The sequence below is a fragment of the Cryptotermes secundus genome, unplaced genomic scaffold, assembly GCF_002891405.2.
Source record: "Cryptotermes secundus unplaced genomic scaffold, Csec_1.0 scaffold514, whole genome shotgun sequence".
NCBI classification, from domain to species: Eukaryota; Metazoa; Arthropoda; class Insecta; order Blattodea; family Kalotermitidae; genus Cryptotermes; species Cryptotermes secundus.
In genome coordinates, this window is record NW_019739218.1 from 1362691 (window position 1) to 1383310 (window position 20620).

Here is a 20620-nt window from a genome sequence, read left to right on the forward strand (position 1 = left end):
TTCTCTATGCAGCTGCTCTCGAGCTCAGATATTTTCTTGGACATTTTGCTATTAAGCATTTGTACTTCACGTCCTTCAGAGATCACGTTTCACATAAAAACAAGTGTGAAAATATTTTATTTGTATATGCTGATCTTTGGTTTTGATTACGAATTACGGGCGTATATGGGATAAACCATATATATTCGTTGTGATAGAGAAACTGAATAATAACCCAAATTTCTAGAATTTATTCTTCTCCCAATTGCATCTTGGATGTCATTTCCATACTGTTAATAGTGTTCCTAGATACTCAAATTTGAAAATATTCCGAAGCCATTTCTTGGTCTGCAAAGCCTAGATTTAGGTCTGTTTTCTTTCATAAACAAAGAAGAACCCATTTTAGCATACTTTCCTTATTTTGAAGAAATTAAAGTACGTTTATGCGATACAAAACTATAATTTTGCCTGTGGTTCTGTATGGGTGTGAAACTTGGTCTCTGACATTAAGGGAGGAACATAGACTGAGGGTGTTTGAGAACAGGGTGTTCAGGAGAATATCTGGACTGAAGAGAGCTGAAGTGACAGGAGGTTGGAGAAAACTGCATAATGAGGAGCTTCATAACATGTACTCTTCTCCAAGTATAATTAGAATGATCAAGTCAAGGAGGATGAGGTGGGCAGGGCATGTAGCACAAATGGAGGAGATGAAGAATGCATATAGGATATTGGTGGGAAAGCTAGAGGGAGAGAGACCACAGGGAAGACCAGGGCTTAGGTGGGTGAACAATATTAAAATGGATCGTAGAGAGATAGGATGGGATGGTATGGATTGGATAGATCTGGCTCAGGATAGGGACCAGTGGAGGGCTTTTGTGAACACGCTAATGAACCTTCAAGTTCCATAAAATGCTGGGAAATTCTTGAGTAGCTGCAGAATTGGCGGCTCCTCCAGAAGGGCTCAGTTCCTTGAGTAAGTAAGTAAGTAAGTTTATAGGAGTGGATAATATGCAAGATGTGAAGATACATAACACAAAACTTAGTATGCCTTCTCATATATTTCACCATGCATTTACAGATGAGTTGTAGTCTTGTCAGTTGTCAGAGATCTTATATGCTGGTTTTGTGTTCCTTATTCTGTCTCACATAGCGGCATCCTGACATGGACCTGCTATCAACACACAGTAGAGTTTGTTTAACAGATATATTAATTCTGTTCCTATTTTGTTTCCCAGTTTCAACAACTTAGCTAACTTGCATTTATACTCTTTTCTATTTTCAGCTGTCCACAGTCTGGATGTCTATCTCTGGCTCCTGTGTTGAATCTGGTCCACCCTGTTCTTCCCTTGCACATCTGTTCTCATTACTGCTGTTACTACTTTGCTGGTGCTTGGCCTCCTTGCTGTGCCGCCACTTCATCCTCCGATTCTGGAACCACACCTTCACCTGGATCAACGTATGATAACGCATTAATCAATATATTAACTCATTTATTTTATTTTGCACAGTTCTGGATTCATGTCCTTGAATTCTAACTCCTACTGAAGTCAAAGGACAGGAAAGGGGGATATATACATTAAATAGGATTTGTCAGGAGAATTGGATAATAGATTAAATACATACAGAAGTTTGGTCATGAAGAGTTAAGTATGATGTAGAAATTGCTCTTATTATTAAGGCAACTCATTAGACTATGAAAAGTTACTTGATTGGGCAAAGAACCATGTTTCTCGTTTCCTTCCTAATTTATTCAGTAATACTTCTTACAAAGCATGGAATGAGGAATGAAAGGATGAGATGCAATGGATCTGGACAGACATGGTCATGGCACACATCATGGTACAACTGTTTTTCTTTCTTTCTTATTTTCTTTGCCAAGGATTGAAGAAAACGTAAAATAACTTTAGAAGATATTCTAGTGTCTGACACTTGCACTGCAACTGTCCAAAATAGGAAGCAGGTGCACTAACTCCTTTCCTTATAATTATAACTTGTGTTAAAATATTTTAAGAATCCTCTTTCTTTGAGACAAAAAGTACACATACACACATACATATTTATTTCGTTCCAGAGATCTACAATTGGCAGTGCTGCCTTGAGATATAGAACATGTCAATAAAAAGTACATTTAAAATGATAAATTGTTAAAAATTAAATATCCAAGACATTTAAAAAGGCCACATATAATTGTAGTACATTAACAGTTGTAAAACACAAACAAGTAACACATCAAACCAAATCACAGACACGACACCGAAACAAACAACGTCAAAAATCAGGTGCCCTTCACAACAATTATAAACAAAACCAGACAGATAATATTATATTCTAGATGTGACCAATAATAGGCGCAATCTTTATCTATAGGAAGCACAATCATTCCTTGATTTCCATTCATAAAAATTCACACAAAATATATGAAACTGTAATACCTACAAGACAACTAAGAAAGTATGTTTGTTTTATTTTTTGGGTTATTAACTGACACTGTCAGAAGATATAGTATACAGCTTGGAATGGTAGAATGACAGATAATGAATTTGAAAGATTTTGGAAAGATGTGGTCATGGCCTTACTGAGATACTATCCCGAAAGGCTTGAAGAAAACCACGTACAATGTTGGTCAGGCTATCCACTGCCCTGATCCAGACTGAAAACCAAATATTTGAATCCTGAGAATATTAAACGCATATTTCAAGGTAAATAAAATTGTAGTTTTAAGTAGTGCGCTTAGTATATTAGAAAACATTTGGGTTTATGTTCTTACAAATGTATCACTGAGACATCCTACGTTTGTTATTATAGAAGCCTGGTATTTCCACTATCCTTGTGTATATGATAATTTCGACTTCTTCCAATGACACATCCACTTCACCATTAACCCCTGGTTGATGCAGAAGCATACAGTTGTGAGGAAACCTTCACCAAAGTGAAAATGTCCAGGATCCTAAACATTTCCACCCACACATTGCAGTCTAGTGGTGATTATGCTCCTCTGTATTCTAGGGTTGATGGGCCCAGTTTTGTCTAGAGAGCAGATGTCATCGCATAGTGGGGGGTATACTCCAATTGGGTCCACTCAGCACGGCGGCCACTGATTGGCCTATTGTAGCCTGCCCTGGGTGATTATGATGATGGAGAATTTGGTGGAATGAACATTGGCAGGGCAAACCTAAGTACTCAGAGAAAACTTGCCCCAGCACCACTTTGTCCACCACAAATCCCACTTGACCAGACCCGGGTTTGAACTCGGACCGTCACTGTGGGAAGTCGGCGACTAACTGCTTGAGCTATGGCATGGCCCTTGAGCAGCTGTCTTGCTTCAGGGTTTTCCTCATGACATTCTGCTGACCCTCCAAGCAAATACTGGGATCGTACCTTAAAACAAGGCATCATCTCATTTTATGGCAAATTCTCCTGCCTGGTTATTAGTGTGTCATGTGACCACTAAAACTAGAGAACATAAACAAAAAATCTCCATTACAACCAACACGTGGTTTGTTCTGCTTGGAATCAGCTGCATGTGTATACACTGTGCAACCTATACACATAATACTGATTTATCACGTGTCCATATACACCTTATGCAGTTGACTGGTGCAGGAAAAGGGCAAATTTTACAACACAACTAAAGACGGAAGCTTATGACACATACCTGAGCATCCGTGAGTCCCAGCGTGGCTGCCAACTGTCGCCTATCAGGTTTGGTAATATACTTCTGAAGCTGGAACCTCTTCTCTAAGCCTTTTCGCTGTAGATTGGAGAAAACTGCTCGTGACCACGAACGTTTGCGTTTATTGGATCCCCCGCTACCAACAGAGGCACTTCCACGGTCTGATGTAGACAGGTGCACTCCATCAGATGGCAGCACTGCACAGAGAAACACATTTGATATAAACATTAAGGTCTATCACGTTTACTATTCTGTTTGAGGTACTGGCCTGTTTAATGAAAAGTATTGCAGAAATTTTGTCCTTCATCTTCCAAAGCAGAAATTTTAATGGATCGCTGTAAATAAAAATGAAACTGGCAGAGCAGTTAGTGTACTTCTCTGTGCGAAACGGTATCCATCAATCTACATTAATTAAAACCCTTGGAGGAATGCTGCTTCATCATAAGTGGGTCTGTGTAGAAGATAGTCCTGAATACGTTATGCAAAGGTAAAAGGCAAAGTTGTCCTTGTGCTTAACTAATTCAGCACTATACCATGAAGATATATGGAGGTGTGGATGTATAGATCCACGTTTTTCTTGACCTCAGCACTAGTTGTTGTTGAGTAGTCAGCTTCAAGCCCCGGCCGCGTTTATCTAAAGGGAAAGAACCCCCGGTACCAATTGGATACGAGACTGTGTGGGCCGCAGAGCACGTTTGGACGAGGTAGAGAAAATTGTTGACCCTACCGGGACTCGAACTCCGACCCCTCAGTCGTTGAGCCCATAGCTAGTCGTTAAGTACACATTAAAATTGCGAATGTGGCTGTCTGGGTTCTAGCGCAGCGTAGTTCGAAGATATTCTAAAGTTTCAAAGGAACATATTGACTCCTTCTTCATGATCCATGAGTAAGCCTAGCAAGACGTCAGTAAAAGGAGCCGGTAAAGCTGAGCCTGCTCCTAATCGTCGGGCTCTTTCCGAATTATACGACGTGACAGCACAAAATATGGTACTTCTCATGTTGATATATGATTTTTTCGTTCAGTCACTTGATTAAATGCCTCCCCAAGTTTTGTCACCGGGGTACTCTCTATATGAGTTCCAAGTCAGGTATGCAGCTGTAACATTAACCCGAAAAATATACTTTGGACTCCCCTATACAACATAGTTCATACACTATTTACAAAAGCTGGAATATATCAACAGTTTTTGAAACACTGTTCACATCCATGTAATCACCTCATAGCTCCTTCGGTGTGTTAGTCTACCATTGAAGTAGCTAACATGTTAGGCATATGATACCCATCAGTAGATGTGGGGGCCACACTGTTTATTGCTACAGACAGGACCGACTTCCTGTTCCCATCAAGAATCCACTCATCGACAGAAGAGGAGGCCAGCTTGGTTGTGATGTGTTAATATTTACATGACACAGCATAATAGCTCGTGGGCGGGAGAGAGTGTGCAAGGAGGGTGGGGTATAAACACGCAGAAGTGGCTCTGTTATGCGGAGGGAGCGAAAGAAAATAATGAGGAATCACATATATATGCTGCAGGATGAACCCAGCCCGTTTCTTTGTTTTCATCAGTTTATTCTGAGATTGTACTGGCAGAAGCGATGCTACAAAAATACATGCTATTAAATTAGACCATTTCTGATTACGTTACTGTGTTAACCTTTGAGCTTAAAGAACAGAGGGCATCATAAGAATAGAAGAAATGTTTATGGCTGTTACATATTTCGCAGAGAAAGTGAATCATATTCTCTCATACACTTATTGTGTTTCTGGACATTATCCGTCGTCATGTTTCTTTTATTTGAAACACGTAACGTTTCGGAGACTGGATTCTGTCTCCGTCTTCATGTGGAACCTACTGAGTTTGGCCCAATCGATTAAGCTAGTGCTTATCTCCGGATCTAACTCTATCGACTGGGCCCAAGTGAGTAGGTTCCACACAAAGACGGAGACAGAATCCAGTCTAAGAAACGTGTTTTAAATAAAGAACAGGACAATGCATAACGTCCAGAAACACAATAATTGTATTGCCGCGCGTACGGAGTGGCTATAAACAGGGTTTGGATTGGTAATTGGATTAATTCAACACTTATAGATCGTAACTACAAATAATTATAGGGCTAGCGCTAATTCACAGACTCTAGAGTTCACTACAGCACGCACAAAGTCTTCACAGTCTGCTGTATCTTCACCGTTTGTCGCCTGGTAACGGCTTGCAGCGCCGTGTCCTTACTGGCCGCAGACTGTCTCACAACTAACTCCTACTCTTCTAACTGCCATCTGAAAACTCTCTAGTAATCAAGTCAAAGTCAAGACAAAGTCACATTGCGACTGACGGTCAGTCAGTCTGTCTTGGTGTCGAGCCCCAGCTGGGGTTCATGACCAGATTTTTTCTTTTTGTTTTTTTTCCTTATATGTAAGTTGCTGTCCCGTCAATTTGGGGCGCCCTCTCTGACGAGAGGTCGGGTCTGTCATTTGTAAGTCATAGTCCGTATTAGTGAGTACATTGTCAGTATTTACATATATTTATAAATGTAATCTTAATTCCTATTTCTATGTACAAAATAATCAAGGCCTCTGTCAATCCAGGCTCAGTACAGCAGATTATGCCCTGTTTCTAGTATTATTCGCTACCACGGCAGTCAAGTCACTTGAACGGTCGTATGCCTGACCGCCGCCAAGTTTAAGCCTCTTATACTTTGTGTCGTGCTTCGCCTTGTCCGATGTTGCGAACATTCTCATTTTCATGATTTTGTATGCCTTCTACTTGTTGTCTCTCTCGTAATCGCAGCTGCTCTTCGTTATATAGCCTCGGTATAGACCGCATAGAAGACACCTCTCCAAACAGAGCTTCTATTGTTGCATCGCGTAGCTGTAACACGGACACCGTAGAGAATATCATTCCTGTGTTACTTCTTACGGTCATTACCTAACAACTGCCTTTGGTTACAGAATCATTACGTAGCAACGGGTCTACATGCTATAGTATTTATATACCATCGTCATTACCTTTTACATCTTATATTTCATCATGTCCATGTCTGGATAGCCTGTTTCTGTAACTACTATCTTTTGAAGTAATTAGCCCATTTCCATTGAACTTAGTTTGAAAGTCACTCCACTCGGAGCAACACCACTCTCGTCACTAGTACTTCTCTTTGCAGTTTCGGATGGCATGGCTGCATGGAGCCTTAGCTGCTGCAACTTCTCCGGCAATAATGTATTGCCTGTAATCGAAACGTAAATCTTCAGGCGCAACTCCTACAGCAGAGATTGAATTTCTCATAGAGGTGGCTATGAACAGCATTAATCAATAACTGTATGTATAAAACATCTTTCAGAGTATACGCAGATCTTTAAGCCGTCATTACAACTCTATTACACTCTGATCTCAGCATACGCTGGGAACCAAATTCGCTTTACTTGAGATCTGGTCGATCGTGTAGAACACTTCTCCTTGACGTTGGCTACTCAAGGTAAAACGAATCCTCAGTTTTGTTTTAGACAGACATTACGGCATCTTGGTGTCCAATAAATCTGAAGTTTCCAGTCTTTCACGTTTTTTATTGCTAGTGGGGTGGGACTAAGTCCCTTGTACTGCGGCCACTTCTGGCCTATTGTACCAGCCCCAGAAGATAGGTGAGGGTGATTGTGGAGCAATTGGTGGAATGAAGATTGGCAGAGGAAACCGAAGTACTCGGAGAAAACCTGCCCCAGCGCCATTTTGTCCACCACAAATCCCTCTTGACCAGACACGGGATCGAACCCGGGCCGCCGCTGTGGGAAGCCAGTGACTAACCGCTTGAGCTGTGGCGCGGCCGTCCTTCGCTATTATATAGGGTACATCGGGATAAGATAGTAATAGAAAATTTCCTATTTTTTCCCAGTTGGAGAGAACGGCAAGAGATGGCGACAAAAGGTAGTTTACCAGTCCTTGAAGGGGTCTTCAGGTGCTGAAAGCTTCCGAGGATACCATCAGTCCCGACCGAGCCAGCGAGTTCGGCCTCCACTAGCTTGGCGGTATCTATAATGCTTCCCACATCTATCAGAGGTGTTAGAGACTACTTGTTGGGCTGGAAACGTCCTTGTATTTGGCTCAGTGACCTCCTTTGGAGATATGAGGTTCTTTTACGTGCCGTAAAGCTACGACACGAAACACACGGCTTAAAGTCACTCCCGGAGGACTTGTTCCCTGAATTTTTCCGCCCTTAAAAATTCGACGACCTCCGCCGGGTTTGAACCCGCGTACCACAAGTCATGAGGCTGGAACGTTACCTCTAGACTACGGAGGCCGCTTACCAGAAAATGTTAGAGAAAACTTTAGAGGATTTGGAGTTCATTCAGATGGAGGACGAAGCCAAGAACGTATTGGTTACGAACATTAATTTAGTGATAAACTCCGGGGACGCTAAAGCAATGGTAAGACACCTGTGGAAAGCCGTCGAGCTTCACGGGCACCGTTACAACAAAATTCAACGAGAATCAACCAATTAAGATTGTTCAATTGAACTGTAGGAGCCTAAAGACAAAATATTAATAGTATACTCTTAGAGTTAAGTGGTGGCGCGACCGCTATGATAGAATAAGATGTTTAGAAGAATGTGCTACAGAGGGCCGGATGGGCATTGCCTAGGCACTTTTTGTATATTCATTTATTTTTTCAAAATAATAAAACCTGAAGATGGGTAGAAGCGTATTGCAGCACTGAGACCGGATTCTCGAGTTTAAGGCCGGAAAAATAAATCAATGTAAATGCCAGATTTGCTGAAGACCTATTCTAAAGTGATGATATTGATTTCGATGTAAAAAGAACAGTGAAACTGCTATGTTTAATGAGACTTGTATGTTTCAAAGAAAGAATTATCAATGATAACGCCATATTAAGTCACGTGAATGAAGTGATATCATATCCCGATCCTCAGAAAATATGTCATTATTATTTTCGGTCAAGATCACTAGTATAAACGATTATTGTATATTTCATTTTTATAAAGTAAGTACCTAGAATCTATATAAGGACCTCTAACAGAGGTCACTGGAATTAGAATTTGCCGTACAAGAATACTGTATACCATACAGAACTCTGAAACGACAAGTAGAGAAGACTGATGCAGCAAAACATGGCACAGGCCCTCAAAGTGAGTAACATTTGTGTTTCTCACAAAACTTGAGGCAGCATCGCTGCTCCAAGCGTTCTGTCATCTTAAGCGAAACGAGAATGCAACGAACACGTGTTACACCACTTCGCTATCTGGCAGCCACAGACGCATCCGGCAGTGTTGCGAGTCAGCAAAAAATCACGCATGCGCATGAAAGTCCCTTCTACCACTACGCTCAGTTTCCCCACTCCTTTGGCCATTACTTACAGCGCCAAAAAGTAAAGTTGGATACATTTTGGACAGCGGTGTGTAATGTTAACTATATAATTTATAATACACAATTTGTAGTATGACTTCTGCTCAATTAATTTACATGAATGGATGTTATTTTAATATGTTGCTTCGGAAAGGAAAATGACGTGCATTTGGTAACCCACATCAAGAAAGGCAGGCTTCAGGGTTTCCGCCAACTGGAGAATATAAGTAAACTCGCCCTTTAGTTCACAGAAAGGAATGAGATTCCTCATCACTTCAACAGAGTCAAAGGTAGGTCGGGGCGGGATTGGCTAGACTGATTTTTGTGACAATATCCTGGATTAGGTAAGAAAAACTCCCTTGTCTTTCTACTGACAGAGCTATAGACGTGAATACAATGGACACTGAAGACTACCGCAAATTATTTTTGGACATTAAAAAAAGCTGGAAAACAAACGAAGTACTATCCCAGCATCTACATGGAGGGGGACAACGAAATTTCGAATATAGAACCACCCAAATAGAAGTCTAGTTCGCTATTGCGAGGCCAGCCCGTTCGGTGGTGATGTCGGGAGAACAAGGAAAACTGACCCGAGTATGATCAGAGGCTTGAGCAGACAGACTTGTATTGCGGAAATGATTCAATCATAAACGTGTTGCCCCTATGCTTAACTAATTAAGCACCGCGCCACGAAGACGAATTGGGAGCGCATGCGTAGATTCACGTATTCTTGACATCGGTATGAATTGGAGGTGCGTGGTGAGTTTCACGACCCGGCCGTTTTACCTCTGTGGATAGGGCACCCGGTACCCTTTAGATAGAGGAGTAGGTGGGCCCCAGAGCCGGTCTGGGCGACATGGAGGGAAGAATGATCTTGCCCCTACCGGGACCCAAACTCCGACCACTCGGTCGTCCAGTCCCTAGCCACTCGCTATACCGACTGCGCTGACACGGTAAGCTTTTTTATGAAGCCATGAATGCTTCCTGATCTTCACTTATATTACAGCTTAGTACGTCATAAATGGTAAAATAAATAAAAGCTATCCCTATAACAGGCCGTGGAGATTCATAGGGTTGTGAAACGTCGAGGCTGCCACATTTTCTAGACAATTGGCCCACAGATGGCGGTGAGGTTGTGAGCCTTACGCCCCGGCCCCACCTTTACCCCCAGGAAGATTCCTGGGCTCTATTGGGTAATTATTTAGAGACGGCGTGGAAAGAATTTGGCGTTGTTTAATTTAAAGTATCGAACCGGAATTTGGTTTAAGGGGGGAAACTGTAAGAACACAGAGGAATCTCAGTCATGATAATTGGTGTCCGAAACGAGATTTGAACCAAATATCTTCTAACTACAAGTCATAAGCATCACCGCTTGAGCACAACTTAAGTTACCTTGCTCCGTGTATCAGTGAAATGATACGTTATGTGCCAGTTTCGTAACAACTGATAATGTCTGTATAAGAGTCTAATTACAGGAAGAGCTATAATTTAGTACGTAAACCACGTTGTAAGAAACTGCCAAACGTCAATTTTTTTTTCATTGGCTCTAGAGCCCCCTTGGGTCCTGTCCTCTGACTTTCAGTTTTGCAGACGGTAGAACTACTTGGACGAGTGATTAGCTCGTCGTAAGAGCTCAACCTAAACACAGGACAGCACAAACATAGAATAAACACATACACATACCAAACGTCCATGCCTTGTGTGGGATTCGAACCCACGATCACGGCTTCCGAGCGAGCGAAAACAGTTCATGCCTTAGACCAGTGGTTATCAACCTTTCCTATAAGACTAGGGCCCGGTATAATTGGTGTCGGGGCCCAGTACCGGGCCGCGGCCCGGCGGTTGAGAAACACTTCCTTAGATCGCTCGGCTACCGTGACCGGCTAATCGTCCATTTATGCCCATGATTTCACCAGTAACCCATAGCAACTTGACAGAAACTGTTTGTTCAGCAAGGCGGAAGATACATAGATGGATTTTCCTACGTAAAATAAGTTGCAGGCTAGGACCATTACGTGATTCTAAAATAAGCAATACTGATAAAAATATTAGAGATGCGTAAAGGTAAAGTTGTCCCTATGCTGAACTAATTAAGCACTAGGCCATGAAGGCTTGTGGGGGAGTGGATGAATAGATCCCCATTTTCTTGTCCTCGGCATTAGTTGGAGGTGAGTGGTGAGCTACACGTCCTTGACGTTTTAACCCTGGGGAAAATCCCCAGGTACTCATTGATCAGGAGGCTAAGTGGACCTCAGAGTCGGTCTGAACGACGTGGAGAAGAGAAAATTCATGACACTAGCGGAACTCGAGCTCCGAACCCTCTGTCGTACAGCCCCTAGCTAGTCCCTATTCAGACTACGCTATCCCGCCTCATTATTGGAGATGCGTTGAGATGTTAATCAATTTTAGTCGAAAATTTACTTAAAATTAACTTCGGAAACGTTAAGAATTTTAATGTAGTTTCACATTCCTACAACATTTTATACATCTGAAAATTTACATCATTCGGCTAATAATGTGTTTCGGGTAATTTTGCCGAAATACAACATGCTGAGGCAATATTTGCTCAAGATTGTCTCCATTGGTGAGCAACAATTAGCTTCTCAAAAGAATCCTGCTATATGAAGTTAAAATTTGTTGGATGGAGACCGCCTCTATGGTCTAGTGGTCAGAGTTCCTGGTTACAGATCCAGAGGTCCCGGGTTCGATTCCCGGCGCTACCATATTTTCTGAGAAGTAGTGGGTCTGAAACTGGGTCCACTTAACCTAGTGAGGATAAGTGAGGAGCTATATTAAGGACATAGCGGCTACGGTCTAAAGAAACGAGATTAACGGACGTGGGGTTTCGTTGCGCTGACCACGCGACACCCTCAATCCGCTAAAGTTGGCACTAACTTCGCTGACAAGCAGAGGTCGCTCGGTCGGTATAGTTCGCTAGCGGACTAAATCCACTGAGTTTGTTTGGATGGAAGGAAGGCAAAGAAACCAGGAGATTCTCTTACACGGTTGTTACACGAACCGCGGACCATAGGGTGCTAATTTGACGTCACTGCTCCTACTGAACATATTGCACTACACGTGAACGAATTACTGACAAGAGGCAACTTTTACGAGCCTCTCTTCTGTGTTCTGAGTTAGAGAAACAGTTACGTATACAAGAAATGATCAGGAAAAAATGGGCCCATTCTCACCCCACGAATAGCCCAATATTCGACGACAGATGGATGAATCCAAACTCCCAAACAATGGCGCCAAAACTGTGTATCATGCCTCCGTCCCATTCATCTTATGAAGACACGAACTGTGAAAAAAGGGTACTGGTATATGTTTCTAGAAAGACTTGTTTATGTTTTGCTTCGCCTCCATCAAGCGTGCCACTTCCCGCAGGGGTTTAAAACATTTCTTTTGTTATATTACAAAGCTAATTTTACTCCAGGCCGTCCAGGCTGTCTGCTTCGTGCGGTGAGTTACAAGCACTGTGTTCTGCATCAACGTTTAGAAGAAATCCATTAACACAAATTGAAGTCTCAGCTGTCCTATTGTGTGTCATAACTTGTAATACTCCGGCCGTCAACATAACAAATATTTAAAAAATAAACAAATCTGATTCTTCACATTTGGTTTTTGTTTAATAACTGCTACATGTTTCGATCCATATTTAAGCACCAGCTTCAGGCAGTTTCACTAAATACGTCTCATGTTCATGATTTGTTTATTCCGTCTTGCAGTGCATACACTTATCTATCTTCTTCTCTCACTTTCACTACATGTTTCGGCATAAGAATGCCATCTTCAGGTGCTACTCAATTCACGTCAAACTAGTACATTGTATGCCTTGTCTTCACTTTAAAATAACTAAAATATATGTCCATCATATATATTGACAAATGTCAATCGTAAAAATATTAAAACTGTTCAGGGTTCCCGATCGCTACGTCGTGTCTTATTACGCCAGTCCTGTTCATCCTANTGAAAGTGAGAGAAGAAGATAGATAAGTGTATGCACTGCAAGACGGAATAAACAAATCATGAACTTAAATCAGTGCAACAGGACGCTAAAATATAACGTCTCATGTTATTGAAATATTCGAATATGAGTCCAGATTAGTGTTAATTATTATAATTTTCATAATGCACGTAATTATACCTAAAATTTTACAAAGATTTTTCCATTTTTAAAAATTTTCTCATCGGTACAACGTAATATTCTTTGTTATTTTTCATGTATTGTAAGTGGTGTTTATCATCCAGAGTTCGCTGTTGTATTTTACGTTTTTGGTGCTATTCACATATAATATTATTATTAGTGCTTGCTTCTTTATAAGTGTTTCTTCTTGTCTTCTTGAATGCGGCGGCGTGATTGAGTTTCTTTCCCTTCTTTAGAGTGTGCTGTGTAATTCTCATTATGTGAACCTTTGTTTTTAGGCTGTTCTTGTTCCTGGTAACCGCTTCTGTGGTCTAGTGGTTAGAGTTCCTGGCTACAGATTTAGAGGTTCCGGGTTTGATTCCCGGCGCTACCAGATTTTCTGAGAAATAGTGGGTCTGGAACGTGGTCCACTCAGCCTCATGAGGATAACTGAGGACCTATTTAAATGCAATAGCGGCTCCGGTCTAGAAAACCGAAATTAACTGCAGTGGGGATTTTTTATTGTAGAAAAAATATTGTAAATACAGAAAAGGCCTAGGCAATGCCCATCCGGCCTTCTATAGCACATTCTTATAATTATCTTACTCTATAATAGCGATAACCCTGTGATTCTTAATATAGAACTTAACTTAAATCTGAGAGTATACTGTTAATAATCAGTACAATTACTTCTTTTATTTTTCTTACATATATATATATATAGGAATGTTGTTTATAAAGTAACAGACGCCTTGCAGAAATCTTTTTTCTTCTAGCCTTAAGAGCTCTGTAACTGACTTTTAGTATTCTTTTTTGCTGTTCTCAAACAAAATGTCCATCAGTGTTGCCCGTTGGTCCTCGTACAGTTTACAGTCCCAGAAGATATGTTCCTCCGTTTGCAGCCCATCATCACATTCGCATTCGGCCGTGGACACAATGTTAAATCTCTTTAGACTTGCTTTAAGACTATAGTGGCCTGCTCTCATACGGTTTATTGACACTAAGGCACGACGGTTCATTTTTATCTGTCGGAACCACGGAGAAGAGCCTTTCCTGTAGTACCTTTCAAAGTAGCTTCCTCCTCTGTCCCGTTTGGTGTTTTGAAAAAATCTGTGAAGTTCTTCTTTGCCTTTCTTTTTCCCCCGGATTTTAAGATCTGCAACTGGTGATAGTGACTGACTATCTCTGCCTTCCTTGATTGCTTGTTTTGCCTCCAAGTCGGCCCTCTCATTAACTTCCACTACGCAGTGCCCTGGGACCCAGTAAAATTGGATTTTTTCCCCTCGCGATTCCAGTCTCTCTATTTCATCTTTAAGCATCTGTGTTGCTTATTGTAGAGGAATTGCTAATTCCTTTTAATACTCTTGCCGAGTCCGAGAAAATCAAGAGATTACTCCAAGTCTATTTTTTCTATGATTTCTTGTGTTTCGACAACTGCTAATGCTTCCGTCGTGAATGTGGACGCTATCTTAGATATCCTAAATTTTATGCTACGACCATCTTTTATATCTATCAATGCGAATCCTACAAATGGTTTGTCCTCCATTTTTGGGCCCATCCGTGGCGAAACATTTGCTGGTTCTCGTTCTTTCTTGGAATTCTTTGAATTCCTCGTGGTAATCTTCTGCTTCCTTTATTTGTCTTCCCTCATCGAAAGATGCCCTGGCCTCGTAGAAGAGGCTTCCGCATGTGTAGTCGAAGGCAGGGGGACAGTTCCTTGATTGGATTAAATGACCGATAAGGGTTACCTCTTTGTAATCTTCACTGACGAGTGGTTATTCATGTTCTCCTCTCCCTGGATTGTCAAGTAGAGCTGATAATTCTTCCAGCAGCTGGATCATTGGATGGTTGTTTGACGTATAACACCTGGACACATAGTTCCTTCCCAACTGTTTGAATCTACTAAAAATTGGGACTTCTTTGGCTTCTGCTAACATTACTTTTGGTCGGGGTGCTACTCCTGTAGCCCAGTGCTCCGCGTATTGCCCTATGCTGTATATTCTCTAGCTTTTGTGTTTGTTCCTTCTTAAGTTTATGGAATAAAAACGCTCCATATTCCATCCTCGACCTTATAAGTGCCTTATAGTGGCGATTCGTTACGCTGACCAAGCAACACATTCTATCCGCAAACGTTGGCACTAACTTCGCCGGCAAGAGGCGGTCGCTCGGTCGGTAAAGTTCGCCTATGGACTACAGGTCACGGAGTTTGTTTTGTTTCTTTTTGTTTTATATATATGGCGCGTTGCGCCGATAAGGATCCATATCGGAATTTTAATGACTGTACTTATTTCTTTATATAACTGCCTGATGATGGTCTTATACTACCGAAACATGTAGCAACAATAAAGATCGAAATTAAAACTGAGTATTTGTTGTGTTGACGGTAGACCTAATTCCTATATATATAAATACAAATCTCAAACAATTCTCGAAATTTATATTTTTGTCTGTACATACCACAAGGGGGAGGTGGGATAGTGTAGTCGGTACAGCGACCACCGCAAGGAAGAAGTTCGAGTCCTGGTAGATTAAAGAATTTTCTCTTCTCCACGTCGTCCAGACCGACTCTAGGGTCCACCAAGTCTCCTATCCAATGCGTATCGGGGGCTATTTTTCCGGGGGTAAAGCGGCAGGAGCGTGAAGCTCACCATTCTCCTCCAACTAGTACCGAATTCAAGAAAATATGGACCTATACATCCATTCCCCTGTACTCCTTCATAGCATAGTGCTTAATTAGTTAATCACAGGGACTTTTTTTCATACCACAAGGTGTCGGGTGTGAAATATGGGAAGCCTACTTCACAATGAGCTGATAGTTTAACAGATAAGTTGCAAAATTATGAATGACCTTCAGTACTAATTATTCCCTAATACCAGTAAAACACTTAAATTAATATCTCTGTTAATTTTTTCCATGACTGCCGCTATTGGCATAGAGAAACATACACAAGGCTATCGGTGAACAGTGCATATTAAGAAGAAAGCAGTCTTCTGGGATTTGGCACCGTGTATATGTGGTGTTAACCGACGTTTCAGAGGAACGTATCGCCCCCATCTTCAGGGTAGAAGAAAAAGTATAAGAAATCTGCAAGCGACAACACCGTGAGAAACGGTAAAGCGTCTGCTTTACCGTGCCAAATCCCAGAAGACTGCTTTCTTCATAGTCACCGCCGTGAAAGCCTCAAATCTTACACAGTGCATATTAAATTTTCCAGGTTTAATGCCCAATAGGGTATCATCGTCTTATCGGTACCACTCTGGTAAGGTACTGTTCGTATCTTGAACGAAAAGAATGAATGAATAAGCAGTAAATCATCAACATCGTTCCGTAACTTCCACAGACAACTACACGCTGACAGTCGCTTAGCTGGTCAAGGAGTTGTCCGCTTTTGTAGAACCCTGAGTTATATTACTGCATTCATGTGTAAGTACCAACAAACATTAGGCCGTTTTCTGAGAAACACAAACGCTTTTGTTTCCCCGTGCCACTTTCTCTGATCCCTGTGTTCTCTGCGCAGAAATGCTTGCTTGGATTTCGTATGGAGGCGGAAATTCATTATGCTCTTAAATTGCGGCTAAACATAACAAAATGAGGATACATTAGGACGCTACGTATGGCGCAGTGTAAGACAACAAATCAAGTGCTGGCATTTTCTTTTCTGTTCGCCATGTGTGCCAAGATGGAACAGCGCGAGAGCTACCGAAAGGATTTACATGAAATTTAATATTCGGGAGTTTATTAAAATTTGCGGGGATCACATGGTAACGTAGTTGGTTGAGACACTACGTTACAAGTCGGAAGGTCGCGGGTTCGAGTACCGATGAGGTGAATTTTTTAATTGACCTGATCCTTCCAGCCGCACTGTGGCCCTGGGGTCGACTCAGTTGTTAAGAGAAATGAGTACCAAAAATCTTCCTGGGGGTAAAGGGTGGCCGACGCGTAAGGCTGACAAACCTACCGTCATCTGTCAGCCGACTGTCTAGAGAATGTGGGAGCCTCGACGTCTCACAATCCTATGGGCCTTCACGGCCTGTTACAGGGATAGCTCTACCTTTAGCTTTATTAACATTTGCGACACATTCTAATTTTGGTTAATGTCTCACAACAATAACGGAAACTTTGCACGAAAATCTGTGTTTATGCTGGCATTTCGAGCGTAATTTGCGAAATATTTATCGGACTGAAAAATATTTCGAACAGAAGTTGTATAAAAAATTAAACACCCATTCTATATGCAACTCAGTCTTCCACAAGATTTTTCCGTTTTTATGTAATCAAACAAAAGGGATTTTTATGCAGTGCCATAAATTTGGAACCACCAGGCAGATGGTGATTAAATTTTACATTCTTTTTTATATTCCGTGTTGAAATGGATAATTTCAAGCAAAACGACTTATAAATATATTTAAAATGGAGCGATAACAGAGCAAAAGCGCCTCAGCTCTTGTGCAGTGCATATTTTTACTAACTTGTTCCTATTATAGCGTGTACAGCCGTTGCTATGCAATGACTGAGAGATAAGCTAATAAACAACGCCCGTTTCTAGGCAACGGATGGTAAAGACGTTCCCGCTGCAAGCGAATACGCACGCAACAGTAGATGTACTGTTCACGCAATGGGGTTATAAGGAAGACAACTGGGGGCAACCAGTCAGTTGAGAGTTGAGTTCTGCAAGGGAAGCTGAGAAGAGATGGTGCTCTAGTTAAGTTGACAGTTCAGTTCTGGGATATTCGCCGGACAGTAACGACGTAAACACAGAAGCTGAAGAATCTCCATTGTTCATAACTATTACCAAGCAACGGCTAGAGAAGAGTATAAAAGGCTGGAGAAGACTTAGAGTTTAGTTAATTATAAAATGTGGAAATCAGTGACAGTGTTATAGTTATTTGTAGTTACTAACTGCAAGTGGTCAATAAGTCTCTTCACCAATCCATACCTCGCCTATAGTCACATAAATCGTGACACTATTGTTAGAGATATGGAACTAGGCGTCGAAACCCCAGGGGAAGAACATGTAGGCCTAGGGCTGTAATATAAAAACGAGCGACAAAAATTCCACCCCTACGTAAAAATATGGTCAAACTGTAAGAAAAAGAGCAGGTAAGTCAAAGGCGCACGTATAGTATTCCTTGTATACGTACATCCTGTTGTGTATCACAATTAACACAAAAAGGTTTGGCCGTCGACACAACAATATTTAATTAAATAAACCAAGTTAAATCCCAAGAGTTGGCTTATTTCAGTGGCTACTACATATTTCGGTCCTCACAGGACCAACGTCAGGTAGTTCTACAAATACGTCTGTAGTTAACTGAATATCCAGTATGGGTCCATATTGGTGCAATGCATAACAGTCAACGAGTGTACAGTCGTGAATATGCCGTCAAGTTAACATTAATGTACATTAAAATAACATTGCACATTTAAATATTGTTAACAGATTTGATCAACGCATTACCAGGCAACAGCTCTGTAAACATGGTCCAACACGCAACAATAGATGAGGCTGTGTTTTCTATGTCATCCGCGCCGAGCAGCGTGGAACAACGGGGTTATGCAGCCCGTTTCTAAGTAACGGCAGGGTAAACACACTTCCGCGTAAGCAGTGAATTCGGCAACAGTAGAGATAGTGTTTTCCGTGGAGTCTGTGTAGAGTGCTTATAAGGGAAGTGAATGCAGTTATTTCAAGGGCAGTTACGAGTCAGTCGTAAGCTGGAGGAGTGAGTCCAGGAGGGTTCAGCAGTTGAGTGTACAAGAACGAGAATGGAGCGTGTCCTTAGCGAATTGTGAAGCTTTTTTTATTGCTAGTGGGGTGGGACTAAGTCCTTTGTACTGGGGCCACTTCTGGTCTGTTTTACCAGCCCCAGATGATAGGTGACGGTGATTGTGGAGCAATTGGTGGAATGAAGATAGGCAGGGTAAACCGAAGTACTCGGAGAAAACCTGCCAGCGCCACTTTGTTCACCACAAATCCCACTTGACCAGACCCGGGATAGAACCCTGGCCGCCGCGGTGGGAAGCCAGCGACTAACCGCTTGAGCTATGGCGCGACCATTGTGAAGCTTACTTGAGTACAGACTGGGACAGAGTAGTACAGAATGATTGAAGACGAAATAACAAGGCTTCATAGTGATTTGAAGTGATAATTTCTGTGTTGAGACCGTTGCCAGGAAACGACTAGTGAAGACTGGGAATCCTAGTACGTGTGCAACGGTGAACTGGAAAGTGGGTTAATCTGCGATAGCGCTGTAGTAATTGTAATTAAGAGAATTTGCAGCCAACATGCTAATAAAGCCAATAATCGGAAATATATCCCGTCATTTGCTTCACGCGTACCACCCTACACGTAACAATATGTCAAATAATAAAAATTTTATTATTAAGAAGTTAAGTACTTGTAGTTCTACGAATCGTGTTGTGTTACACAAACATGTCCACGTTGAACACTACTATCCCCGAGGGTGCATTATTATACGTAAAATATGAGTATATACAAAGATTGGTGCAGTATTCCTAGTTCTTCCTTATGACATCATGTAATTATTATTGCTATGCAGTATGGTGTATCCTTATTGTATGGGCGTTTTGTGCTTCCTCTGATCACGTACCCTGTGGGCGTGTACAATGTCTGACGATGGCCGAAACATGTTGCCAATCTGTAACTTACGGGATATCTATATAGAGATCGTGTTGACGGAACCAAATAATAAATTTAACCTAATAGGAATGTTTCAGAATAGGGTGCTCAGGAGAATATTAGAACCTCAGATGGAGGAACCGAGGAGAGTTGAGAAAATTACATAATGTGGAGCTTCGTAATGTGTGTTCTTCATTTTATATTATGAGAAAGATGTGATCAAGTGGGAAGAGACAGTAGCATGCACGAAAGAGAAGGTAATGCATATAACTTAGTTGGGAAAACTTGGACTGAAGAGACAAAATAGGTGTCTAGGGAGGACAACACTAGAATGGACCTTAAGAGAGAGAAGATGTGAGTGTGGACTGCATTCAGATACTTCGCAGGATAGGGTTCAGTGCCGGGTTGATGTCAATACAGTCATGAACCTTTAGGTTTCATAGAATGCGTGAAATTTCCTGACCAGCTGGGCTACTATCATCTTCCACACAAGGTTTCTACTCTATGAAATCCGTTAATTAAATTGATATATATTGTGACATGTTGGCCCCTACCTCCCCAGCTGCACGTAGCGGTAACATAGCGCTCGCGTAATAGGCGAGTAATCATCCCGCATCCTAGTAGCTATGCAACGCGCAACGCGCGGTGACGTCACGAGCGGAGCCGAAGTGAGCCGAGCGGAGCCGACGTTAGCCGAGTCCCCGCGACCATGAAGCTATGCAAAGCGAATCAACAGCGGTGACGTCACCGAGGGATATCGCGGTTGCTAGGCAGCAGTCAACAACTCCGGACAGCGTGGCTAGCAACAAGGCACCAGACGACAATTGTCCGATCAAGGCTACATAAGGAGCAGC

The 20620-nt window shown here is 41.8% G+C and overlaps 1 protein-coding gene across 2 annotated transcripts in view; it reads right to left on the reverse strand.

Moving 5' to 3' along the window:
• Nucleotides 1-901: 901 nt before the first annotated feature.
• Nucleotides 902-20620, reverse strand: part of LOC111871722 (homeobox protein DBX1-A) — a 47415-nt gene continuing 27696 nt past the window's right edge. For both annotated transcript variants that reach the window (XM_023865015.2, XM_023865014.2), the window contains 2 exons: nt 3635-3849; nt 902-1425 (listed from right to left, as the gene is read on the reverse strand). In XM_023865015.2, the coding sequence (XP_023720783.1) occupies nt 1258-1425; nt 3635-3849 (383 nt within the window). In that variant the 3' untranslated portion in view covers nt 902-1257. The remainder of the gene's footprint in view (nt 1426-3634; nt 3850-20620) is intronic.